General features: G+C 42.5%; 1 protein-coding gene across 1 annotated transcript in view; it reads right to left on the bottom strand.

The window, feature by feature from the left end:
- Nucleotides 1-1,334: 1,334 nt before the first annotated feature.
- Nucleotides 1,335-25,343, bottom strand: part of acss3 (acyl-CoA synthetase short chain family member 3) — a 30,137-nt gene continuing 6,128 nt past the window's right edge. Inside the window, exons 5-16 of the mRNA XM_053863115.1 lie at nt 24,765-24,905; nt 24,227-24,307; nt 23,099-23,194; nt 22,686-22,837; nt 19,357-19,460; nt 5,956-6,051; nt 5,808-5,871; nt 4,936-5,017; nt 2,498-2,620; nt 2,139-2,238; nt 1,898-2,073; nt 1,335-1,803 (exon numbers count right to left, since the gene is read on the bottom strand). Coding sequence (XP_053719090.1) covers nt 1,720-1,803; nt 1,898-2,073; nt 2,139-2,238; nt 2,498-2,620; nt 4,936-5,017; nt 5,808-5,871; nt 5,956-6,051; nt 19,357-19,460; nt 22,686-22,837; nt 23,099-23,194; nt 24,227-24,307; nt 24,765-24,905 — 1,299 coding nt within the window. The 3' untranslated portion in view covers nt 1,335-1,719. The remainder of the gene's footprint in view (nt 1,804-1,897; nt 2,074-2,138; nt 2,239-2,497; nt 2,621-4,935; nt 5,018-5,807; nt 5,872-5,955; nt 6,052-19,356; nt 19,461-22,685; nt 22,838-23,098; nt 23,195-24,226; nt 24,308-24,764; nt 24,906-25,343) is intronic.

Below are 25,343 nucleotides of genomic sequence, written 5' to 3'. Positions count from 1 at the left end.
CATAGGGTTGGGGAGAACAGACATTGGGCTCGTGTCCAAAGATAATGTTGAGTCTTTCTCAGTCCCGACCTTGGCGCAGGACCATGTCGAACCATTGGTTAGTAAACTGCTACATTCGTCATTTATGCTTTGTTCTGTTAAAATCCTGAATAAACAGACTCATACGCATACACAATGCCGGTGCTGTTCTGGAATGGAAGGAACCACACCCGCACTTGCGTGCCTCAGTTATCAGTCTAACATACAGTAGGTAATGCCTCTCGCCTGACCTCATTTATGGTGAAAAGGAAAGACCTCTTGATGAATGTGCACAGTATTGGGAGCAACATATATGCAGTACATGAGAACACCACTGCTTTAAAACCACCTTCCCAAGAAAATTCCTCATACCTCAATTCTTTGTCGAGTTCATGAACAATGGATGCACAGTTTGTGGACAGACCGTCGCTAAAGGATACAAGTTTAATTGGACTCCTGAAACCAAAACTTTTGTCGTACTGAGGCAAAATATTACAATATTCCAATGGCTGAAAATATCAGGCAGCTTTGGTATGTTTCAGTTCCAGATGGGCACAGACGTCTGCTGTGTGTCCCCACAGAGACAGACTCCTACCTGTGTTTCATTCATGCTGCTGGAATGTTGTTAGCCATTTTCTTTAAGGAATAATTTCAGTGTTCCACAATGCTCTCTGCCACCACCAAACCCCTAGCTTTGCATGTATGAAGCTTACAGGATTAATGTACCGCAAATATACTGTAGGCACTTCCACTCACTCACTCTCCATTACGCTTTTGAACATCACATTTATCCAACCATCCATCCATAACCGCTTATCTGTTAAAATATGAGCCAAGTGTTATGGTATATTACCATCATGCAGAGAACAAATGTTTGTTTTTAAGGCTGCCATGTTACCGGGTAACTTACATTGCTGCCCTCAGGGTCTCCAGCTTGGGACTTTGTGTCATCTGTGCCTCTAGAGGTTTGCGCCGAGTGGGGCAGTCAACACTCTGTCTAGACCAGAGCATACAGAGATACAGAACCGAGACCAAACTGAATACAAAACAAACTGGCTGGTTTGTTCCAATGAAAGCATAAAAAAAATCATCCGCAGCTAAAAATAAATGCGTGTGTACATAGATAATAGACTAGTGATTCTCTGTTCAGGTTGGTTCTGGTCAGTGTTTGCTCTGGAACTGACTACAACATTAGTTTGTGCTCATGGAAGTGTGCAGTAGAGGATTGCACCAACATTTCCTAGTCACATAAGAATTCCCAGCACCACGACCATACATTTCTGCAAGTATTCCTTGCACCTGTTTTAATACCTCTGTAATTCTTTAACATGCAGGCAAATTCTCGCAGCAGGAAGAGAAACTTGATAAATACAACAAGAGCGGACTGAACGCACAAGGAAACATTCAGGAGATTTTTTTTATGTGAGTTGCTCGCTCAACGGGGTGTGACTTGGCAGGATGTGCAGGGTAAGTTGAGTTGAAGTTAGGTAACGTGCTCTGGGAAATCATGAAAAACAAGGAAGGTGGCTTTAAAAAAAGCTTTTACTAAAAAAATGAAATCTGAATTTTCCAAAATCATCAAAATCTTCACTTTAGTGACATCATCATGACTGAAGTGTTTTCAAATTCATTTTAGTCCCATTTGGATTTGACTTCATTGATATCCGGATGAAAACCCCCAGAGGACTCACACCGCTGTGTTCAGACTGCGTGGGGTGTAAGAGTGTTTTTCACTTGTTTTTCAATGTCAGTGAACACCTCCGGGTCCTCTATGGTTGGAGTGATCTGTTGGGGAAACGGGAAGTCACTGTGTCAGAATGTCTAAATACTATATGTAATATATATAATGTAACTGAATATCTAACTCCTGGAGCAGTACCTTGTAGGGTTTCCCGTTCACAAGGTTGGCTAAAGAGGCACGAGGAATCTTCCCAGAGCGCGTTTTGGGAAGGCAGTGGACAAACAGCACCTTCCTGAATGCAGCCACAGGTCCGATGGACTCTCTCACCAGCTTGACCATCTCCTCTGTGATGTCCTGCTGGCTCTGCCCCACACCTGAATCACAGAAACACGGCGCAGACTCAGCACTGGCTGCCACATCCTGTGCTCCGTATACTGACCTGTTTTGAGGACACACAAGGCCAGAGGGACATGACCCTTCACAGAGTCCTCCAGTCCGACCACAGCACAGTCGCCCACAGCAGGATGCTGCAGCACAGCCTGTTGGGCAGAATCAAACACACAGTTCTGGATCTCAAATCCTCAGGGCTGATAAATAAACATGTCACTGGCGGGTCTGGACACATTTTGCAGCAGGGGGGCCGAGGTTCAATCAGAGCCTCATGAAAAACCACAACAAATTGATAGTTAGACATTAAAACATTTTATGAATTTTTATTGGGTACCACAAAACAAATGAAAAGCTTTTTCCCGGCGAGTTGGAACTGCTAGCCCCCGTAAAAAAGGAGTCACCACTTACCTCTTCCAAAGCTCCAGCTGACAGTCGGTGACCCGCCACATTGATGACATCATCCGATCTAGACATGATGTACAGAAAACCCTCCTCATCAAGGAGCCCAGCATCCATTGTGTCATAATAGCCCTGAGGAGATGCAAGAGGTGAGCCCAACTGGGATGAAATGACACGCTCAAGATGGACACATGTCATGTCAATAACACACTTGTTAGCCAGTGAGCAGCAAAAACATGTTCACTAGATAAACCTGACTTGAGGTCACCAGTTAACCAGAAGCTTTTTTTTCCTGTAAAGGCTGAAACATTCACTCATAAACATCTGTCTTCTCAGACACAAGACAGCCTTCTTTTCCTTTCAGCTTCTCCCTTCATTGGTGGCCACAGTGGATCATCCTCCTGCATCTCACCCTGTCCTCTGCTTCCTCTTCTCTCAAACCTACAAACCTCATGTCCTCCTTCACCACCTCCATAAACCTCCTCTTTGACCTTCCTCTCCACCTTCTGCCTGGCAGTTCCAACCTCAACATCTTCCTACCAATGTACTGGCTATCTCTCCTCTGCACATGTGCAAACCATCTCCATCTATCCTCTCTGACTTTGTCTCCTAAACACCAGACATGTGCTGTCCCTCTGATATGCTGCTTCCTGATCCTATCCATCCTGGTCACAGAGAACCTCAGCATCTTCATCTCTGCTACCTCCAGCTCTGCCTCCTGTCTTTTCCTCAGTGCCACTGTTTCCAAACCATTCAACATTGCTGCCCTCACCAGCCTTCTGTACACCTTCCCCTTTCATCCGACACCCTTTTGTCACACATCACACCTGACTCTTTTCTCCAGTTATTTCATCCTGCCTGCACCCGCTTCTTCACCTCTTTGTCACACTCTCCATCGCCCTGGACAGTTGAGCCTCAGTACTTAAAATACACCACCTTCTTTATCTCTGCATCCTGTAACTTCACCTGTCCACTTGGGTCCCTCTCATTCATACACATGTATTCTGTCTTGCTGCGGCTAACCTTCATTCCTTTCCTTTCTAAGGCAAACCTCCACCTCTCTAGCTTATCTTCCACTTGCTCCCTGCTCTCACCACAGATCACAATGTCATCTGCAAACATCATCGTCCGAGGGGCTTCTTGTCTAACCTCATCTGTCAACCTGTCCATCACCATGGCAAACAAGAAGGGGCTCAGAGCTGAGCCTTGCTGCAGTCCCACCTCCACCTTGAACTCCTGTGTTCCACCTGCAGCACACCTCACCACCGTCTTACACCCGGCATACATGTCCTGCACCACTCCCACATACTTCTCTGCCATTCCAGACTTCCTCATACAATACCACAACTCTTCTCTTGGCACTCTGCCGTAAGACGCAATGGAGCTCCTCCTGTCCTTCTCTGTACTTCTCCATGAACATCCTCAAAGTAAACACTGCATCTGTGGTGCTCTTTTTTGGTATGATTCCAAAATGTATATATAATGTACATATTCTAACCTCTGCCCTTAGACTACTTTCCACTACTCTTTCCCACAACTCCATTGTATGGCTCATCAACTTTATCCCTCGATAGTTGCCACAACACTGGACGTCTCCCTTGTTGTTGAAGATGGGCACCAGCACACTTCTCCTCCATTCCTCATGAATCATCTCACTCTCAAAGACCTTGTTAAATGTTCTAGCCAAAAGGTCTACTGCCACCTCTCCTAAACACTTCCAGACCTCCACAGGTACATCATCAGGGCCCACTGCCTTTCCACTCTTCATCCTCTTCAATGCCCTTCTCAATTCAGCCTTACTAATCTTTGCCACGTCCTGATCTACGATGGTCACTCCTTCTACTCTTTGTTCTCTCTTATTTTCCTCATTCATCAGCTCTTCAAAGTACTCTTTCAATCTCCCCAACACACTTCTGTTATCAGTCAAAACATTTCCCTCTCTCTCAGACACGAGAAAATATTGAACAAAATTGCTAGCATATATGAGCATAACTGCTAATCTAAAGAAAAAATAAATACAACTGATGAGATTGGGAACGAATTTCATCTTTTTCAACTGAAAAGTCTAAATTCGCTTTCTTTTCTGCATGTTCCTCGATCCCTATTGGAGTCGGGGGGGCAGGTCCCATCCCAGCTGCCTGAGAGAGAAGCGAGGGACACCTGTAGCCACCGTATCACAGGGCACATGCAAACAAAAGGAAATGCACACAATTCATTCACATCACCAAGTCACCACTGCGGCTGCCTCAAGCAGGGGTCAAACCTACGACCTTGGTGCAGTAACGGTGCAGCACTGACCACGACACCGCTGTGCTGTCCTTTCATTTGATAAACAATCTCAAAAATGTGTTTAATCCACATCACATGATAGGTCTGTGTAATACTTCACATGTCCTCCAGAGAGCGACACCACACCACACAGCACAACAACACTGACTTATGCTCACAGGGAACTTGGTGAAGTAGAGTTTCTTGAACAGATCCCGGTTCTGCCACAGTGACAAGGCTGACGCAGGCGGTAGAGGAAGTCTAGGACACACAAGCACAAAAAACTATTTAGGCACCCAAAGTACTCAATATTTAAAAAAAATATGTCAACCTTTCGCTAGAGATGCTAAGGTCCTAATGTAAGCAAGAACTGGTGAATGCTGCAGCATTATTAATGGCGTCTCACTCCCCTAGGAGATGGAACAGGTCGGGAAGAAGGAGGACTAGTCTGATTTGTGTGCGGCCCACATGTTCTGAACTCGGATTAGCAGGAAATGATGGATGGATGAATGCAGCCGACACAAGTGGACTGGAAGAAGTCAATATCTCTTTGCCTCCAGCATGCAGGAATTTGATTTATAGCGCTGATGTTGCTGATCTGCACAGAGAAGGGATTTCAGCATCGTCCAGTTTTGTCCTGGGATAAACCGCTGCTGTAGATTCCCTGGAAATCCCCTTTTTGTTGGCAGTGAGTCAGAACCAGCAGTTACACACAAAGAAGTGATAACAGACACGGCGCAGGCCCAGAGATAAGAGGCTCCACCTCACACTCGGATTTTCATCGCAGCCTGAATCAACTTGGTATTCTTAAGAGGGAGCGAACGTCACAGACGTGTTTCACGTGGCCTCAATGCACAAGGGTCGTAGGTTCGATTCCAGCTGCGGGCTCAGAGCAAAGCTTAGTCTTTACTGTTTCAAGTCTGTGTGGGTTCCTCTTGTTTCCTCAGAGTCCAAAAACATACAGCAACTAACAGGTGACTCTAGGTGATTCATATCCCGGAAGCCAAACAAAGGGAATAAGGGGGAGAAAATGAATGAATTATTATCTCACCTGACTACAATATTTCCCAGAGTTCCTGCCTTCACCTCCTGCATGTGGTCGTCGATCACTGTAACTGAGACAATGAGTCGATAAGTTTAATGTACCATCACAATAATATAAGACAAAACTTTAACACACGTTAAAATAAGTTGTTTACCATCGTAACCTGGCACAGGTTTTCCAGCCTGACCGGTAGGGGGAGTGAGTGAGTTTCCCAGCCCGATGCAAGTGGCAGTAATGGGAGAGCCAGTTTCTGTGGACGGTCAGATGAGGACAGAAATGATTATGGTGGGAAAACATTAGCAGCGCAGATATTGCTGAAACATGACGAAAAAAATAAGCACAAAACTCTGTTTTTTTTATACATATAAAAATGTGTTTTTAAATAGTAGTTTTATTGCTATTTCTTCCGGCAATGCTTTTCCTGCTCAAGTCATGTAAACATTTCTATAACGTTTTGAATCCTCATCCTGGTTGCTCTACAGCGGCAGAATGAGATCGGATAGGAATGTACATTCCTAAGACTCCGGCTGTGTTTCAGAGTGTTTCAACAGAGGTGCATCTCGCACCAATATAAAGTCGTTAGAATATTCACATTCTATCAGTGTCTCTGCTGCAATTCCCTTCACTGCAGGCAGTAATGACACAGTCCTGCTGCTGCCCTTCACTTGGAATTGGCTTTCAGACACCCACATGCAAAACACACTCCATTTACTCAACCTGCTGTCCCTTATCAATGACCGAGTTGGGACAAGAAAAGACGCTTGGCCAGACAAGGAACGCTCTTCAGAGTGGTGACAAGTCTCGCAACGATTTCAGCCCTAAATGAGGGGCTTGCATCATGATGGCACCGAGTGGATGAGGGACATGGAGAATCTAAACTCCGGAATCTTGACAAGTTACTGGAACATCACACACAGCTAAGCACATAATATACAGGAAAGGAAATGGTCAACCTCTTGCTGAAGCTGGGAGTCTGGCTCAAACTGCTTCACTTGGCAACTGGATGCTGTGACATTGCTGGCAGAAAATATCCCATAATCAAATCAGGAGTTGCCAGAACGATCATTGTGCGAGCGACATCCACTTACTAAAGCTAATGTAGGTAAACGGATGCCAAAAAAGCTTCACTCAAATATGACCTAGCTAGGAGGGGGACACATGCCAGCAAACTGCAACTTATAACCAGTCAAACAGCTTCTCGACAGCCTCACGTCAGCTCAGCGGGATTCCATGACAAGTGTGATGACCTTTGTATCAGCCAGCACATTCATGAGCAGCAGGTCAGCTGAGCCCCACCTGGTTTGAAGACCACGGCGGTCGGAAAGGTTCGCACCCGCCACAGGTGATTTAAGTACGGAGGTGGCTCGCTGTCACAATGCTCACTAATGACACACTCAGGAATGTCCCATGATCAATAGATTTAGAATTAGGAATAGCAGAATGTTACACAAATCTGAAGCAGCCATCAAACTTAATATCAAAAAACTTCATTCAAGAAGAAACTTTATTCAATATTGAGCACTTGTGCCTCAGAACAGCTAGATGGAGCAGCTTTTAGCTGCCATCGTGCAGTCTGAGGTACCATAAGTTCTAATCATGCCAGAAGACATGTCACATCTTCGACCTACTTTCAAGTCCCAGGAACCCTGACAAGAATGCTCTTTGTTAACAATAGCTCACATTTAGCACCAGTGTCTCAGATGAGAGTAAAAGGCGATACCATGTCACCCAACTAACAATGCAACAGAGAGACATCAGGTTTCCACAGACTCCCAAACACATGAAAAACCAAAATATTTTAGCGACACGGAACAGAACTTGTTTCCCTCCGAACAAAAATCCCACCTTCACTGGAAAGCAAACACGTGGAAGGCAGTCACAAGAACGGCCCAGCAGCTGCACAACAGCCTCAGACAAACTGTGATTCAGTGTGGATGCGTTCCATCGAAAATAAGTACTGAAGACAGAACCATGGCTGGTGTTCAACTCTGCCCCCGGTGCCTCAGCTGATGCAGGTCTGCTCCCACTGAGCCTTATTTTGCATCAAAGTGGACTAATCCATCATGAAGATGAAGCAGATGAGAAAAACATAAACACAATTCAACACAGCAGATCTGTGATCTGTCTATGCTCCTGTGGCTAGGCAGGCTTTGATCTTTGCTGGATCACAATGGAGGAAGTATGGCACAGACCACGCAGAGCACTTGACCACACATAGCACTCGCTGATATCAGAATCAGACAGCGCTCTGCTCTTCAATACTGCAGCGACTCTCGCAAGACAGCTAGTGTTCCCTTATTTTGGAGCAACAAGGCCCTGCAAAAACAATTAACAACTCAATAACCGCAATGAAATCAAATAAAAAAACAATATTTGATCATCATAATCAAAATGAATCCGCAGCAATACAGAGATGAATCTGTTTAAATTTTTGTTATCATTCTGTCAGTACAGAACACATTGGTCCTGGTCAAATAAAGGCTTTGCCTCCCAGTCATTCATCTTTAATCACTAACACACAAGGAGTTATTGGAGGATTTCAAGTTTATGGTTACTAATTTCTGGGGGAAACAGTGGAGGCTAAACAATGCAAGGCATTTAGTCAAACTATGGCTGATCAGTGTCATTCATCCATGCACCTCTCACCATCACGCTCAAGTTGATTTATTCACTGCCGTTGGCAAAGTGTCACCATCCTCCTCCGCCAGAAAAACAATCGCTCCTCAGAGCTACCACGTCTTTCCAGTCGGCATATTCGACACATTACCTTCCACCCCAGATTCATTTCGTAGCCGGATGAGGAGGAGAGATGGCTTCCCTGGTTGTTATTCAGGAGATCATTGCCTCAGGAAGATGCATGATGAGTTATGACAACAGTCAAAATAAAAGCTCATTCTTGAATCACGTTTTACTAACCATATACCAAGGGCTAAACTTATTACAAGACAACATTTCTGGTCACACTATTGTAACATATGGATTAATAATATAACTATATTCAGCACTTTCCTGATGTACAAATTGTTTATAATTACGAGAGTATAGCGGCTTTGGAGAAAAAAGCGATCATCCATGTCCCCAGTCTTTGACCTTGTGAAGCAACCAAAATTTGATATTGCATGCTATCAATTAAAATCTGTGGATCAACTTCAAAAACCTCTCCAGAAGACTCTGGATCACAGATCACTGAGTCCAGCCAACTAGCTGAAGGGTGACAAAACCATGACAGGAGGGCTAACCAAGCAAAGTATTGGTGGGACAGTCCATGTAGAGACAAATTTGGGAAGGCTGGCTTGGACAAGTGGCGAGGAGAGATGGTGTTAGAGATGGCAGATGACGGTTCATGCACACAGTAAAAGAGGACATCAAGGTGAGAGGATCAAGGTAAGTTACTTGCTCTGGAAATGGGGAAAGACAGAAAAGAATTTGATCATCTTCTTTCAGTTATATCACAGAAGACTTCACTGCCTAGACTATAAACACATTATTTATGATACTAGAATTTGGGCATGAACAATATGAAACAAAAGGACCAAGACACAATTCCATCCAAGAGCTTAAAAAGATCCCTTTCAGGCAGCTCATTTACTCGCAGCCAGGAAGATGAATACAAATGTGCTACTTTACTTGCTAATCAGACCTTGACAATGGTTACCATGAACGCAGGATGAATTCTCAGGTACGCCGTCGTAAACAAGGCAACACTTCGCCTCCCTGAAACGTAATTAAAAGAGCAGCAACATCTGCTGCCGTCTCCACAGCCAGGAAATCACATTGTTAAAGTGCATTTTGGGTGATGTACGATTTCCAATGCTTTTATTTACGCCTGTGCTACACTGGTGGAAACACTGTTCTGGTTAGAACAAAAAAAAAGGTGCAGAGGGAGGAGACCACTGGAGGTTGGAGATGAGGGGAGGAATAATAATGGCTATAATTATTCATCTCTGTTGGACTAATGGGCATACTGAACAAAAAATGTACAGTCTTTCATCTAAATATATCATTGATAATATGAATATATTGTACAAAAATAATCCAATCAAGTGGTTTTAAAATGGGTGCTAACAACTCAGGCGATGAGAGGGAAAGGCAGCCAACAAAGGTTTAGGTACTTCTCAACTGCTCAAAGTGTTTGTGGTAAATGTCATACAATATCTTTCTTTGGAGAGGTCGCTTTGTTCAGCTCCAGCAAGCTTCTCATTTCCACATAGATTATGATTTACAGAACTGCTTTATATCGAACTGTGAATACTTCGGAAAAACTTCGGAGGCACTGGACTCAACAACGTGCTGAAAGCATAACATTAACTCTATACATTCACAATGTACATACCATTCACCATAGCATATCACTGGCCAAACTCCATATTCAAGTCTGACTGCAGCTGTTGGTCCTGCTTTACATGTTGTGTAACCTGGGGTCCAGAATCATTGGCGTGATGGTGCAACCCCATCAGTATTCATACATAGATACATACATACGTACGTCATCAGGAGCCTATCCCAGCGGTCAGTGGGCGGGAGGCAAACACACCCTGGACAGGTTGCCAATCCATCGCAGAGCACACACACCATTCAGACACACACATACACCTAGTGTCCAAGTGACCTTGTAAGCATGTTTTTGGACTGCGGGAGGAAACTGGAGTACCCGGTAAAAATCCACACAGGCAGCGAGAACATGCAAACTCCGCTCAGAAAGGGCAAGAGCCAAGTTTCAGGATAAAATATGCTGAGAAGGCCTCCAGTTTGTTTTCTTTGTTTTGTCAGAAAGATAGCAACATTAGCGTTTCCCCCCACCATGGACCGCTAACGTTGTCTGTGTCAGATTGAAAAGCATCTGATGCACAGAATGAGTGAGAGACCATCAAACAATTGCACAGCACATTGCCATCTGGTTTCGAATTTTAATACCATTGTGAAGTATACAAGATATAACACAACCTGCTTTCGATTGTTTGAGCGCTGACTCCGAGGTCTACACACACTTGACTTCTAGATTAACATAGTGCTATCAGATTGTCCTCCATTATTCCTGAGGCGTGACACTTTATTAACGCTTGTGGTGCCACAGACGCTCACGCAGGTGCACAGCATGGTCCAACGTAACTACATGTACTGCAATAACCACATCGCCCAGGTAGGAGTAGTCCCACATAGATATAAAATCAAATTTCTCTAAAATAGGCCGACTGTCGACATGCATTTCAAAAATCCGAGAGATTAGATGGACTAAGGTCATAATTCGGTTTTCTGCAACATCATGCAACTAAACTCAGTGATGGCATTATGTTCAAGTCAAATGAGCCTGAAACATCGAGATGGTGGCAGTAGTGTTCCTGAACTCACTCGCAAGACATACCTGGTAAACAAAGAAGCAAGTCACGGGAGACAACTTTGCCACAGTCAGTCACAAATCCTTCCATAGATCCAGTTGACAACTCCACCAAAACGGAATCACCAGTTCCCTGTCCTACTATTAACCTTTCTTTCAATTTTCAATGTAACATATTTCTGTGAGTTAAAAATTACATCCAAAGAGAAACATAAACATGTACATTCTCTCATGAACATCTATGTGTGCAACTTTATTATATGTTCCAGGAACTGTGTCGCTGCTTCTTGCATCATATATATATATATATATATATATATATATATATATATATATATATATATATATATATATATATATTTTTTTTTTTTTTTTTTTTTTGTTGTTGTTGTTGTTGTTTATGTTTAGTGCATAAAAGCACTTGGGGAACAGGAAGGAAACGTTCTACAAAAGTGGTGTATTGTATGTCATCATCACTATGGGTCAACAAAGGCCACTTGCTGACACCCACACCTTCGTAGGTCCTGGGTTCATGTCAAGCTTATCAGTCAATCAATGTTTAGCTTCACAGTTCAAACCTTGGTCGTCCAGTCGACTTAAATAAAGCGTGACTGTCGCTCACACTCGCAGCTCCCTCACAAATACAACTGAGACAGAAGCACGTTCACTTTTGTCATCTTGTGGTTCATTTTCTGCTTTTGAAGTTGTGCGCTCGTGTGGATCACTGTCAATCAAATAACAGATGGTGTTGTAACCACATGTTTTCCCTCCACTCCAAAGAGGAACTACGACTGCTCCTCCGATCCTCTGCAGCTGCGACTGCTATCCAGGAGTAGTATTTGAGCACACCAACACACACAACAATCGGCCACAGGCGGAGGGGAGAGATGCTCAGCTTCACTTGACAACAAAAGGAGAACGCTATGTGGTGAATTGCCAGAACAACAACAAACCAAAAACACTTCTCATTTGAACCAGCAGAACCCTGCCAACTGGAAACACATATTTGTTGCCAGGCAACACTGGTGACATCAGCAACCTTCATCATCCTCAGTCTCCACCCACAGCCAGTAGCACCGTGTTCCCAAAATAGCACACAGATTATTATCACGCTTAAAAATGGCAGACATTTACATATGAGAGAGAGGGCTGCCTGTGGATCAAAGGGTGTTGTTAATGGGGGCATATGACTTTTTGTTGGACAGAGGGTGGGGTTTAATCACGATGAGTGCCAAGGTGGATGCACAGGACAGGGTTGACAGACCACATCAGGTTAGCAGGAGGCTGAGCGCTGAGTTGGCTGCACACCAGAATAAACCAGCAGCAATCACCTGGTGTCGGGAACAGAAATCAAACCTCTTTGTCACCAAAACCTCTGGAGCATGACAAGGAATCGAAAACCATGGTGGTGCCATTACTCAATAGTTGTCTGTAGTCTAGCTGGCAGGAAATTTTTTTTAAGACATGCTCTGCTGTTAAAGATGGATTAGTGGAGAGAACACCACACTGCTACAGAGAAGGTGTGATAATAGTTCCAATGTGCTTTGACTCCAGCACTTAGGTGACACAGATGACAGTCATTCTATTGGAGTGCAGGTTTGACTTGACTTGTTTTGTAATTCTTGGTGTGTAACTCTGCATGTGTTTTGCCTGCTTCTGTGTTTATCCAACTGTATGTGTCATATGGGTGTCTCTCCTGCATTCTTGCCCGCACCTGTATGTCTGTGTGCAAGTCCTGGTTGTGTTAGGGGCGATGGTGTGCTTGAAAAGCTTCTTGATAATGCACAGAAGTATACATTTCTTTTCTTTATGTCTCCCTATGAAAGAGACTGCTTTGCTGCAGTCCAGACCTGGGCACAGTGAGGCCAGGGGGCCACATGTGACCCTCTGCCTGTATTTAGGCAGCTTGATAGCATTGTTCCAGTGGCAGTATAAGAATTATCATTACAGATGGTTGTATTACTTCACGTTTTCTTTTTTTGGTTGGTATGAATTCTCATTTTAAAGTGATCATAATTTGTGATTAAAAACAAAGCTATACTTATAACTGCCACACTTTCTAAGCAGCTCCCTGTGAGGGAGCATTAAAATGTTTATTTTATTTCTATGTGAGAGAGTGAGTTACAGCTGATGTTTTACCCAGTAGCCCCACCTTGAGAAAATTTGAGTAGCTGAGAAAATAATATTTTTGTGGACAAAAATGCAGCAGCTTTCAGCAGCAAGTTTTCACCATGGCTCCAATGGTTGGCAAAGATTCGAAGGGTTGGCAATTGAAATCGTTGTGTGAATGTATATGAATGATTATGGCGTATACACCAAGTGACACAAGTGATTATTCAAAGCAAAACCAGTGCCACCCCACGGCTTATCCATAACCTTAGTCTTTCTTTTGCTTGCTGCCCTCTCAGCGTCATTTTGAGACATTGAAGTTCACTTGAAAATAGTAGCTTTCGGACACATTCTGAGTACAAACCTGTTGGTAACGTTCCTGTTTTGCAGTATTTTACCTTTTTTCCCTTTTATACACTTTTCTAATTTTAGTATTCAGTGAATAATAACGACAAATAATTAAATGCAAAAATGAATTGCATATTCAGATGGCCTCTCTGACCATGTGCTAATATATAAATGTGGTGCTGCTGGAAAGTGAATTGACGCTCCTGCAGTAGACCGCGTGCATTCTTCTGTCTGAATGTCACCTTGTGTTTGTGTTCTGGCAAGTGTTTTCTTTGATTTGCAGGTCGTCTCTCTTGTATTTCGTCTTCATTTTGGCATGTTTATTTGTGTCATTGTGAGAACACTGACATAGTTGTCTTCACAGGTTTGAACAATATGACACTTCCTGTTTCCTACAATCGATTCATTTGACACACAACACTTGATTCAGCAGTTGACAGAAATGATACACCGGTAGTAACAAGGCTAAAAAAATCCTCCAGAAGATGGAGCAGAGAAATGATGTGAGGCATTTTTAATCTTCTCTGGTTCAACAAGGTGGCAGGTGATAAACGGATATATGAAAGACGTCAAGGAAAATGAAAAAGAAGTTGTTGCAGAGGAAGTGTGTGATAGATTTTACTGCAGTTTACATGGAGACCCATCCTTAAACCTTTAATAGGGTGTCTTACTCCAGAGGGTTCATCGTAATTAATGTATAGCGCATAGTCGACAATGCACGACAGAACTCATTTAAAAATATGTAATACATTCCTGCATAAGCTTGCTAGTCGGAATTCTGCGGGCATACCATTCATCACTGCTGTGGACGATGCCGTCGAAGATCATGTAGTAACTGTCATTACGTAGTGAAACAACAAAGGGATGGGTGGTGTCACCATGATGTACGACCCCTGCAGGCTCAGTAGCAACAATTAATCGGCAAAAAAGATGATATTCCGCATCAACCAATGTTGTCTGAAACCTGCTCCAGCAGACGGATCAAAACATTATCATCCATTTCCTCTGGTACTTTTCACAGTTGCTGAATACCCGATGCATTATACAGGCATAACGATTTTCAGTGTTTATCGCAGGCGATTTATAAGCGCCGGTGCCGAAGATTGATGATGTAGGTTTACAGCGACTATTAAAAATCTGGTGCTTCAAGTAAGAATGAATATTTCAGTGTTTGTAAATGCAAGGAGAATCCAGCTGTCGCAAGTTTGACAAATGACCAGAGTTGATTTGAGAAAACTTTGCTTTGCTGCCTCTTCCTGTTGCAAAAATAAAGCCCTGCATCGAGAGTTGTTAAAAAGAAAGATGAGTTGGGACTGTCACAGCAGCAACATTGTTAAAAGTTGCCTGACTGATGGTTTATCTCCAGAGAGACAGCAGAGCTGAGGAAGCAGAATGACTCACACACAGTGCCGGGAGTGGAGGCAGGAAACTTCAGCTGCAACTCTTGCTGATGATGTAAAGCTGTGAGTCACTGAACGGAACATGGGTATTTTTACATGTGGCTCGTGAAGAGCGCTCAAAGCTGAAAAAAGAGGCAATTCTAAAACATATCACCAGAGACCGGTTCAAATGCAGCAAAACAAAAGGAGTTGTCGCTGGATTAAATAACCAACACACAGCTAATTCACGACAATCCAGTGTCTACAACTGCAGAGGACGTGTTAGCATCTACCATGTGGAGAAATCGGGTTCTTGCCTTACATTTGACTCAACATCTTCTTTGATTTGGGATTGAAAATAAAAGCCAGCAAGTTGATTTTGGGTGTGACCATAATCACTTTCATTTTCTTTATATGTCATGTCAATGGAGTGGAGATTGCATGTTTTAGGAATTAAAAAAAAAACAGTTCCTTAATATAGTTAATACAAAACTCTCACAGCTAGTGAGTCTAATTCTTAAAACAATCAAAGTTCAGGCTGCCAGCACCTTTCAGAGACAGCAGGACAAAGTGAGATCCAACTGAGACGAAGCGATGCACTCATGCGTGAAAAAAGAAAGGAACACGTTCGGCTTGCAGGCACAACCACGGGCTGCCAGTTATTGAGTCTAGCAGGGGGTGAAAATTCCTTGAGGGATTTACACATCTCCACAGATATCAAACGCCATTTCTCCAAACTCAAGAAGTCACCTGTCTGGACGGGAGGTTTGGTTATGTGCACGTGACTGAGAGAAAGAAGCGCTTGACGACTGATGAAAGTGAGGGAATGAAATCGGACGTCGCACACACTGAAGCGATGTCGAATCTTAAGACAGAGATGAGAATCAGCAGTTAGGCTCAGCACTTCAGAATGCAGCTCTGGAGGGAACATCTGAAAACTCTAAATGTGATTATCCTGCATTTCTCTGCATGCTTAATTCAGGGACTTGAAAAAGCAGGTCTGCTGCACCATATGGGAAATGAACCTAATCGACTACAAGGGAGGATCTGCATATGGATGATCAATACAAACGCTCAAGGCAATTCTCACACAACTGTCTGATGCTAGAACAGCTACACTATAGTGCAATGGCATCAGACTCCACTGGATGATCAGCATGTATGAAGTAAAACACTATTAACAGAGAAAGATGATGACATACCGGGAGAGACTAGAGAATGACCACTGGTTTATACTGGAGTTGGTGGAGGTACAAGCTAAATTACTGATTCTAGACATATTTAAAGTCAAAATGATCCAATTATCTACATTGTTTAAACCGTTGTAGAAACCTGCTGTTTTCTCAGGATTACCAGGTTCACTGAGGGACTCAACTTTGCATCAAATTCCTGCAATTTTGGCTCCAACAGACATCATTGAACGAATTTGAGCAGAAGGTGTTCTAAGTTTGGTCAAAAGCATTACTGTGAAGAGGGAAGTCATCGTGGCACATATTCATCCCGGTTATGATTCATCTTTGTTCTGAATAATAAAACAAATTAAACAACAAAGAGACATAAACAAGAATTCTTCAACGGCATCAGTCTCATTTGAGATGGAGTTGTTTCTGCACAGACAACATTTGAATATGCAGAACAAGCTAAATAAAGACAAAAGCTTGATACATCAAATAACAGGTGGTAAATGTACTTATTTACATGTTTTCCTCCCTGAATACGCGACACGTTACGGGGTCCTCTGCGAGCTCCTTGCTATTTTGCCCCTTTGAATGATGTAAACCACTGTGTAGACTTTTGTTTCTAAATTGAGAAGCAAAAGTTTCAACTCATGGGCTTTTTGGTTGACTTACAATCAGGAATGAAATGCAAATATTTTCCCCAACAGATGAGAAAATAAATGGCACCAAGGAACAGGAAAAACCTATTAAAAGCATGGATTTAGCTGAGGTCAAATCAGACTGTTTGCTGCCAGGTCACTATTGATTCCAGATTTAACACAGATATTCCGTCCTGTCCAGCGTCAATGAGGCTGATGGGGAACTAAACTAACAGGCATGCTGGTCTTGATGGTTTGTTTGGAAATATGATGAGCCCCTTATGATATGTGTTGTGAATGTGTTGTTTGAGGGTTATTTAACCACATTTGCAATCACGTATAATGCACACTTTAATAATGGATTGTTTTAAAGGAAATAATGTTGAAATTGAAAGCTACTTCGGCAAGTAAAAAGTGACGGAGGAATATGTGCTGGTTTCTGAATTGAGGTCTAATATCTTTCCTTACAGAAGTTAGGGCAAATAATTTGATAATAAAAGCATGTGTTCTTTTAATAAGGCATAATTAGCCCAATAATAAACAGAGAATTTAGAAATTAGCTCAAAAACTAAATTCTGGTTTCACACACTGCAGATGTTGTTGGTAAACTGCATCATCATGGTTTGCAACCGATCTGAGACAAGACTTGCCACATGTAGTTCAATTCAATAGTATCAGCACTGATATAATAGTAAACTAACAGACATTTTCAAATGGGTAACACCATAGGACTTTCTTGGTACAGCACGTTTTTGGTTGCTGGATCCCTAAGAACACAGATTAGTTAGGTTTTGTCAGTTACAAAAGACAGATGGCTCTGAAATGAAAAAACTTCTTTCTATAAGTAGTATACTAATCATGTGAACAGTGTATTAGTGAGAGCAAGAACAGCATTTCAAGAAAAAAATGAAGTCACAGTAGTCACTCCACATAGAACCGGACACAAAAGAAAATGAAGTAATATTGTCTGAAGAGGATTCATTTGCAAGCAAATTCCCTCACGGACTGGGCTCAAAGTCCAGCAAATAAACCCAAGAGCAGTAAAAAAATTGAGAAAAAAACAACAACTTCCAATTCACAGCTAAGAAGGAAGAGTCTACACATTATTTGATGACTGGGACTGACAAACAACACAGACATTTGGTACTCTCAATAAAGAAAGAGAAAATTACTAAGTCGATAATATTGCAAGCTAGACTTAGACTAGACTATTGATCCCTTTGGGATGACTCCATCCAGGAAATTAACATTTCCAGCAGCAATAGAGGCAAGAAAGGGCGTGCAGCCAGGAAGAGCATCACACAGAAAAAAATAAATAATAATAATAAAATAATAAAATAAAAATTAAAGTAGATTAAAATAGGTTATTGCACCAGAGAGACGGTTATTGCACATTGAGACGGTTATTGCACATTGAAGAGATTGAAGAGATTGAAGCCAATTTATTTTTGAACATGAGATATACTAAGATGTATATTTTTAAGGTAATTGATCACGTGCGTGATGAATGTTGAGCTCCACAGCTGACAAAACGTCTCTCAGAAATTCTTGCCAGCGTTTGCCTCAGAACACATCCCACCCAATGTCACTGGCTCCATCTGTCAACAACTTTTAAGGGATTCATATTCATGCCACAACTGTTTAAACCAACAAGAACGAAACGACATTATTTCAAATGCGCTCAACATTTTCTAGCCAGTGAGCATTTGGCATCAGCTACCGTGAGACTTTCTTAAGTGAAATGCAGATTTGCTGTTGGACTCAGCAGGACCATCTGCTCTGCCTATTATGAAGCTGCATCACTGCTTAAAGTAAGATTTAAGGTCACTATTTGCATACCCAGTCATGAAAGTAAAACCCACTCGAGGCAGGGGACCAAACAATTGGACTTCTATTCCTCTTCTCTTTGATAATACTACTGTCTGCATTATTACCATGTCACACATTTCTCTGCAGCAGATAAAAGGGATTCAAGTCTCTCACATGAAATGGCCTCAGATTAGGCAGATCAAGTCGAATAACTAATGAAACTATTACACCTCCCTTTGTGACACGATCAGCTCTTTGGAATTTTAAACAAAGTGGTCTTAGAAGTGTTTGTCAGTCCAGTGAAGGTCCGATCCTCTGCGCTCCAACATAAACTGCAGACCGAATGAATTAAAAAAAAAGAGATTTGTTCTAAAATATTCTCAATGATCACAGACGACTGGACAGGAATATAAATTTCTTCAAACTGCAGTCCCTCTCAAGGCCGCGCTAACATTACAGCGGCCTCATAAAACAATAAAGACCACATTTGCATCCTTTTCACACATCAGACTGCAGCTTGAAGTACAATATGAAACGACGACTTTCACCTTTACCTCACGTAAAACTTTCAATAAAATCAAATCTAGCACACAGGTAATCAAAAGAACCATGAGACAAGCAGAGGATGGGTTTAGCAGCTGCATGAGCAGCAGTTTCCCATTCCAAATTGAATGTTTGTGAAAAGAGGTGTGAAAATAACATTGATTAAACCTGCTGATGTGTCAAGTACGTTGCGAGTGGCTGTGAAAAATCTCATACCAGTCTGCCACCAGTGATCCAGAACAGGAACTCCAAAGGTCTTCTTTGCCCAGTTAAGCGTGTCTACGTCACAGCGTTCTCCCGCCACAAACAACCAACGCAACCTGCATGAATAAGAAAGAGCTGTTTCGGGTTGGATTGCCTTTGTACAGGGAAAGCATAAAAATAGCGGGTAAATAAAAGTTCAAATTTACAGTGTACAGAAGGAACCAGAAAAGCAATGAGTGAGTGCAGACTTCCGCCAAACAGCTCACTTCCACCCAATACCACTGTCCTTCACTTATCTGTATAAGTAGCATTTGAAATTCCATTGTTATCGACAGTAGTTATATTCAAAAGAGCAGTCGATGTTTGCCATATTTTCTAGACATCCATGGGATCCAGGCGGTTAAGGGACGATGGGCGGACTGACCGACAGGCAGCATGGTTACACAACCTGTGAGGCAGAGGGAAAAATCCACATCATGCTAAAAGAGTAAGAGCAGATAGGCCTTGCCCATGCGCTTTTGTCATGCAGCCTGAGATTGCACTTCTAGCTTTAGCTTTTCAAACACAGTATTAGCATCATTAAATCAGTCAAAGATGTCTGTCTACAGCCACTTTAGGCTCACATCAGCACATGAATTATTTTATTACTGTATGGTGGCGGTCTGCAGTGTGATGATGGAAAAGGAATGCGATTGTGGCTTCCTTGCGTACACCTATGTGATTGCTTCCAAATCCATGTGGGCAGGTTTCTTTTAAACCTTGTTCACCACAGAGAAGTGCATTTTTCGAATCTAATCTTTTCCCAGCAACATAAAAAGGTGTCAGAAACGTTTCAGGAAGAATGTTGTACATTCGCATGAAACCCACACTGCCAGCATGTAAGGTCTACCAGTGGCATATATTCGTAAAAGCTAGTGAACCACAGAACCAAGTTAAGAACACAAACGTGACCAGCAAAATGAAAACGACACCGGAGATGTTGGTGTGAACTAATGGCAAAGACATTTGAGAATGTACACTAGGCGGGATGCCCGCTGTCTCTTCCTTTTCAAGCTTGCATCGCTTCTCCGGTGGATTTTCTCCTTCTCTTGTTCTTCGGTCTGTGATTTTTGCAGTGACTGGTACAGTCTCAGCCAGTGACTGACTGCTTCATACATACGCAGGGCTTACGATACATCTAGCTGTGAGTGCAGCTGGATCTAGGTTAAGGTCTGCCTTTCTTTCTAGTGCATGCCTTGAGGGATAAAACACCCAACATTCATTATGCCAGTCACCTCGTCATTACCGTGGATCTCCAACAACCTGTCTCATTATCAGACCAAGTTTGCTCTGAGCAGTGGAGCAGAATTTCTCCTCTGGTAGCCGATGGAAGAGATGACTGGTGCAGTGCAATCCATTTATAAAGTCATTAAAAGCAGCCTGGAAGAGCTTTTCTAACAAATGTATCTGATCTCATAAATGCCCTTAATGCAGTCAGTTAAGTCTGGTCAAGAGATCTGACACCAAGATCGCATAACCCCCTCTCCCCGCGCTCTGCAGCGTGACCACTCGGGAGCTCGAAGCCTTCATTTTCCACATTATTCTCTCAGACTCCCACAGCTCAGATCTCAACTGGAGGGCGTGTGTCGATACACACAACCTCGCTGTAAGTTCAGCTCCACTGTGCTGCTTTAGATTCTGATCCGATTGGTGGATTTTCCCACGAAATGTCCCCAGACTGTCACACCCCTTCCTGACGGCTGCACAGACTCCCAAGCAAGTCCTTCTGTTCAGGAACATGAAGGACACTCCACTCGCTTTTGAATTTATTTTTGGATAACTGAATTATTTTCCCCAGGAATGGGCCATCCCATCCATCAGTCATGAATCCTGTGCATTACACACCTACATAAACCTTTCAGAATTATAATGTAAATCTTCTTTATTGATGGACAGTCCAGAAGATGCATAAATGAAGCCCTGCTACTGTCTATAAGCTTGTCGTCTAATGCCATCACAAACTCATCGATGGTTTAGAATTAAAAGTAAAAGATTCATTTTCAACCTGAATATTTTGGGTGACTTTTTAAGTGAAAATGACATTGAACATAAACTTTGGGAGAAGGGACCCAGTGTGGGACCAAGTATGTGGAAGGGTTAGGGTTTAGTGTTTAAGGAGGTAGATAGCAAGAAAAATAAAAGGATGTCAACCAATGATCTTCATGTTCACCGTGGCGAACGCTGATGAGAAGTGCCAAAAGATGATGAAGAAGATGTGAAAGTTTCTTTTGAGAAAACAATATATGGCAGCAGTGACTTGTGACATCCTGAAATTGAAGGTGAACTATGCAAAGCATTTATATGTACGTATATGTACATAGCAATGAAAAAAAATCGTGGAGGTTAGCAAACATGTCAAATATTAAAACTGAATATGAAGAGAAGGAAGTCGGTCAGGGAGTCACCCAAGTCATTTTGAGGGGATGCCACAAGCGAACAAACAAAATATGTTTAACTAAACATACTAGAAGACTGAGCAAATGTGCATATGCGTAACCAGAAAAGAATTTTGCCAACATGAAAAAAGGGTGAAAGTTGCCTCTCACTGTTGTCTTCTGGTGACTTGAATCACGCAACAGAAACTTTAGTAAGAATACTTGACACTTAAATATTCTCACTCTTGGTCGGCACTACAAAATACATTACTATTACCACAAAAAACGCTCATGTTCCCTTCTGTTTAGTTTGCTGAAGTTTTCGCTGAGAAAAGGTTATGTTCGGGCTCAGACTGAAAATATACCACTTAGCATTCAGGCCAGAATCAAGAGAACGATGAAATTCAGAGAGCAATTCCAGAGCACCTGAATGATTCACCAGGTCTCGAGGTCACTTGCGCTCACAATACTGCTATGATTGAGGACTTATCGGTGTTTTTTACTCAGCTGAACAAAGTGAAAGGAGAGAGTTTACCACAGCAGGATTCCGTGCCTCATATATCACAATAGAATCCGGCTCTCAGGTTCAATCTAATCATACATAAAGGCTTGTAATTTTATTGCTGCAGTTGACCTTGTGTTAAGGAGTGTAGCCAGGAAAACAAATTTATCTGAGGTTAATTGAGCACAGGTGGGCTGCAAAGGAGACTTGAACACATCCTGATTAACTTTGGAGATTACAGACAGAGTTACAGGGGAGAGTTTTTATGGCCAGACAGATGGTCAGCCATGATAATGGCAGGTCAGACTGCGAATAGAACATTAGCTTCTAACAACACACCCCAGGCAGCTCCAAGACCTCATGAGAGCTTCGGATGTCTTGTGGTAGCATTATTCGCAGATCATTTCCTTTTATGCCGAGTATACCTGGATAAGCTGTATGTTTTTCCAATCGCAGCATCGGGGTCCTGTTGGCGAATGGCACGGATGGCAGTGGGTGTGGTGAACAATGAGGCCGCACCATATTCAGACAAGACTCGGAAGAAAGCTCCAGCATCCGGAGTCCCTACTGGCTTCCCCTTTTTCAAAAAAAAAAAAAAGAAAAAATGCATGTCTAACGTGACTACACATCACAACTGCAAGATTTCAGCTCCTGTGAGACAAAGCTTTTCCGACGGACGGGCTTTATGTGTGTGTTATAATCCAAATTCTTAAAACACAGAAAGTTTTGAGCAAATGCTGTGGTTAAAAACACACATACATCAGTTGGATAGGTCCTCGTAAAGTAGTAGAAAATTCTAATTATGTTTCCATACAAAACCTGGTCAAGAATCACTCACCTCATATAGTATTGTGCTGTTGCCATGGAGAAGTGGAGCATAACAGATGTATGAATGACCAACGACCCAGCCCAAGTCTGACGCAGCCCACCAGACCTTGAGCATAAATATAAACACATAATTCTTTAAGATTACGCATTGTTTTGCGAAGGTCAAAGGAATAGTATTTGATAGATACCGACTTCCTTAGGAAATAACAAACGAATAACTGTATGATATTCATAGCTATACATATTAAGACTGAATAATGATGAGAGAAAATATTTTGAAGTAATTTTGCAGGTCCACTGGACCATGTTTCCTACTGATCCACATCTACAGAGAATCACCAAAAGCAGTATCAAATTAATACTGCACCGGAGAAGTCAAACTGCAGAATGAATTGAACAAAAGTTATAAATACTCAAAAAGCACTCCGATTGCAGACTCCTGCAAACATCACATTCCCACCCTTATTGAGAATTCCAATAATATCATCCTTCATTAAAGTTAACATTTAAAATATCATTGCTAGTCAAACTGAAATGAGCTCAAAGGGACAGTGAGTGGCAGTAGTGTTCAAGAGGCACAACCTGGTCAGAACGCAGGAAAGAGTCTGTGTGGAGTCTACAGGATCCAGATCACGGCCAAAATGTAATCGGCTGCTCGCTGTTTCATGTCAACATGTCCTGAAAACTTGCTTGAAATCACTTGGTTCATTCACTATTTTGCTTACTAACAACCAAGACCTGGCAAAAAGGTGGGCTGAGATACTAATGTTGAGGGCCAAAAGGGATCAATCTACATTTACTTATACTGCTTACGGTTTTTGCCATATATAATAAAGTATATTCATACAGAGAATGCGAGGGAGAAGATATCCTACCACCAGACATATCACGACGATCGGTCCACAGATTCTAAACTCACATCATCATCACAAATCCTTTTAAAATGAATCAGAGCAGCATCTATTCATACTCAGAAGGGAATTGAAAACAAAAAGCAAGCAAAGCATAATCATTCCAGACCATGACTCAACAGTTCTCTTAAATATTACATGGATTTTTCTTCAAGTAGTAAATTCTGTCACGCTGCTTTGTTCTCAAGAGCGGCACTAACTCAGAAGAGGGAGCTTTAATGCCTTACATCTCCAGGACTGAGTCCATAAATATTTGACATGGTCCATTTCAGCACCACCGCGTAGCCCGCAGTATCTCGCACAACACCCTGGGAAAACGAGAGAAAACACACAACAATGCATTTACTGAAGTTTTCCTTCAACTCATGGCAGCAGCTGACTGAACTCTGCAATATTTGAAGTCAGTAAACATATTTTAGTCAACAGTGGTGTTAAAATAATTCTGAGAAAAGTTACTGTCCCTTGATTAAAGTTCTTTGTCAAAGTAAAGGCTCCCCCGAAGCCATTAAAGAGAAATTCACAGACGCTCACAAAGAAAAATCTGGCAATAACATCATCATTAAGCTCAGGAAGTCGCCAGCAGCAGCAGGTTGATATTTCATATCATCTGTCAGTGTGCTTGCCCTGGGATTCCCGTCTGATCTGCTGCAGGATATCTCCCCCTCCTTTGCAGCAAAGAGTGGCCGGGTGTCGTTGAGTCGCACTTATCCATTTTAGACAAAACTTTTTTTTGTATGTGAAACTCTCGATGAATATACTCAGCACCTTTGGTGTGCCAGTGGTTCCAGATGTGTAGAGGACATACAGAGGGTGGTTGGACGGAACAGGAACACAGTCATGTGGACGGGCAGTCGCCATCTCCTCCTCCCAGTCCAGGCCCAAACCTGACCTCATGGACACCTTCTCCTGAACAATAAGGACATGCCCGGTTAATAAATTGACAGGTCAACATTATCATGAGCTGGATTGATCATATTTTGTTTTTGCAGCATGATTTAAAAACCTCTTTAGGCAAGTCAAACACAATGTTACTGATACTGTTGTGTGATAATGTCAATAATAAATACAGGTCAAGGCTGACAATTCTGCGAGGGAGTGCTTCATTCCTACTGTTTAGTGGTAGAAAACAAGTAGGGCGTATATTCGGTAACATCTTCAGTTAACCACCACTTAGTCCTCTACAGGGTTGCATGGAGTGCTGGAGCCTATCACAGAAGTAGGAACACAATACCCTGGACAGGTCGCCAGTCCGTCACACGCACACACCTAGGGACCATTTTAGAGTGTCCGATGAAACTAGTTCTTAACCTTCACTCGAGTGTGGACCGCCTGACATGAAAAGAG

The sequence above is a fragment of the Synchiropus splendidus genome, chromosome 4 (assembly GCF_027744825.2).
Source record: "Synchiropus splendidus isolate RoL2022-P1 chromosome 4, RoL_Sspl_1.0, whole genome shotgun sequence".
In the NCBI taxonomy this organism is placed as follows: domain Eukaryota; kingdom Metazoa; phylum Chordata; class Actinopteri; order Syngnathiformes; family Callionymidae; genus Synchiropus; species Synchiropus splendidus.
The sequence above is the reverse complement of the archived record's forward strand: the minus strand, read 5'-3'. Positions and strand labels throughout refer to the sequence as shown.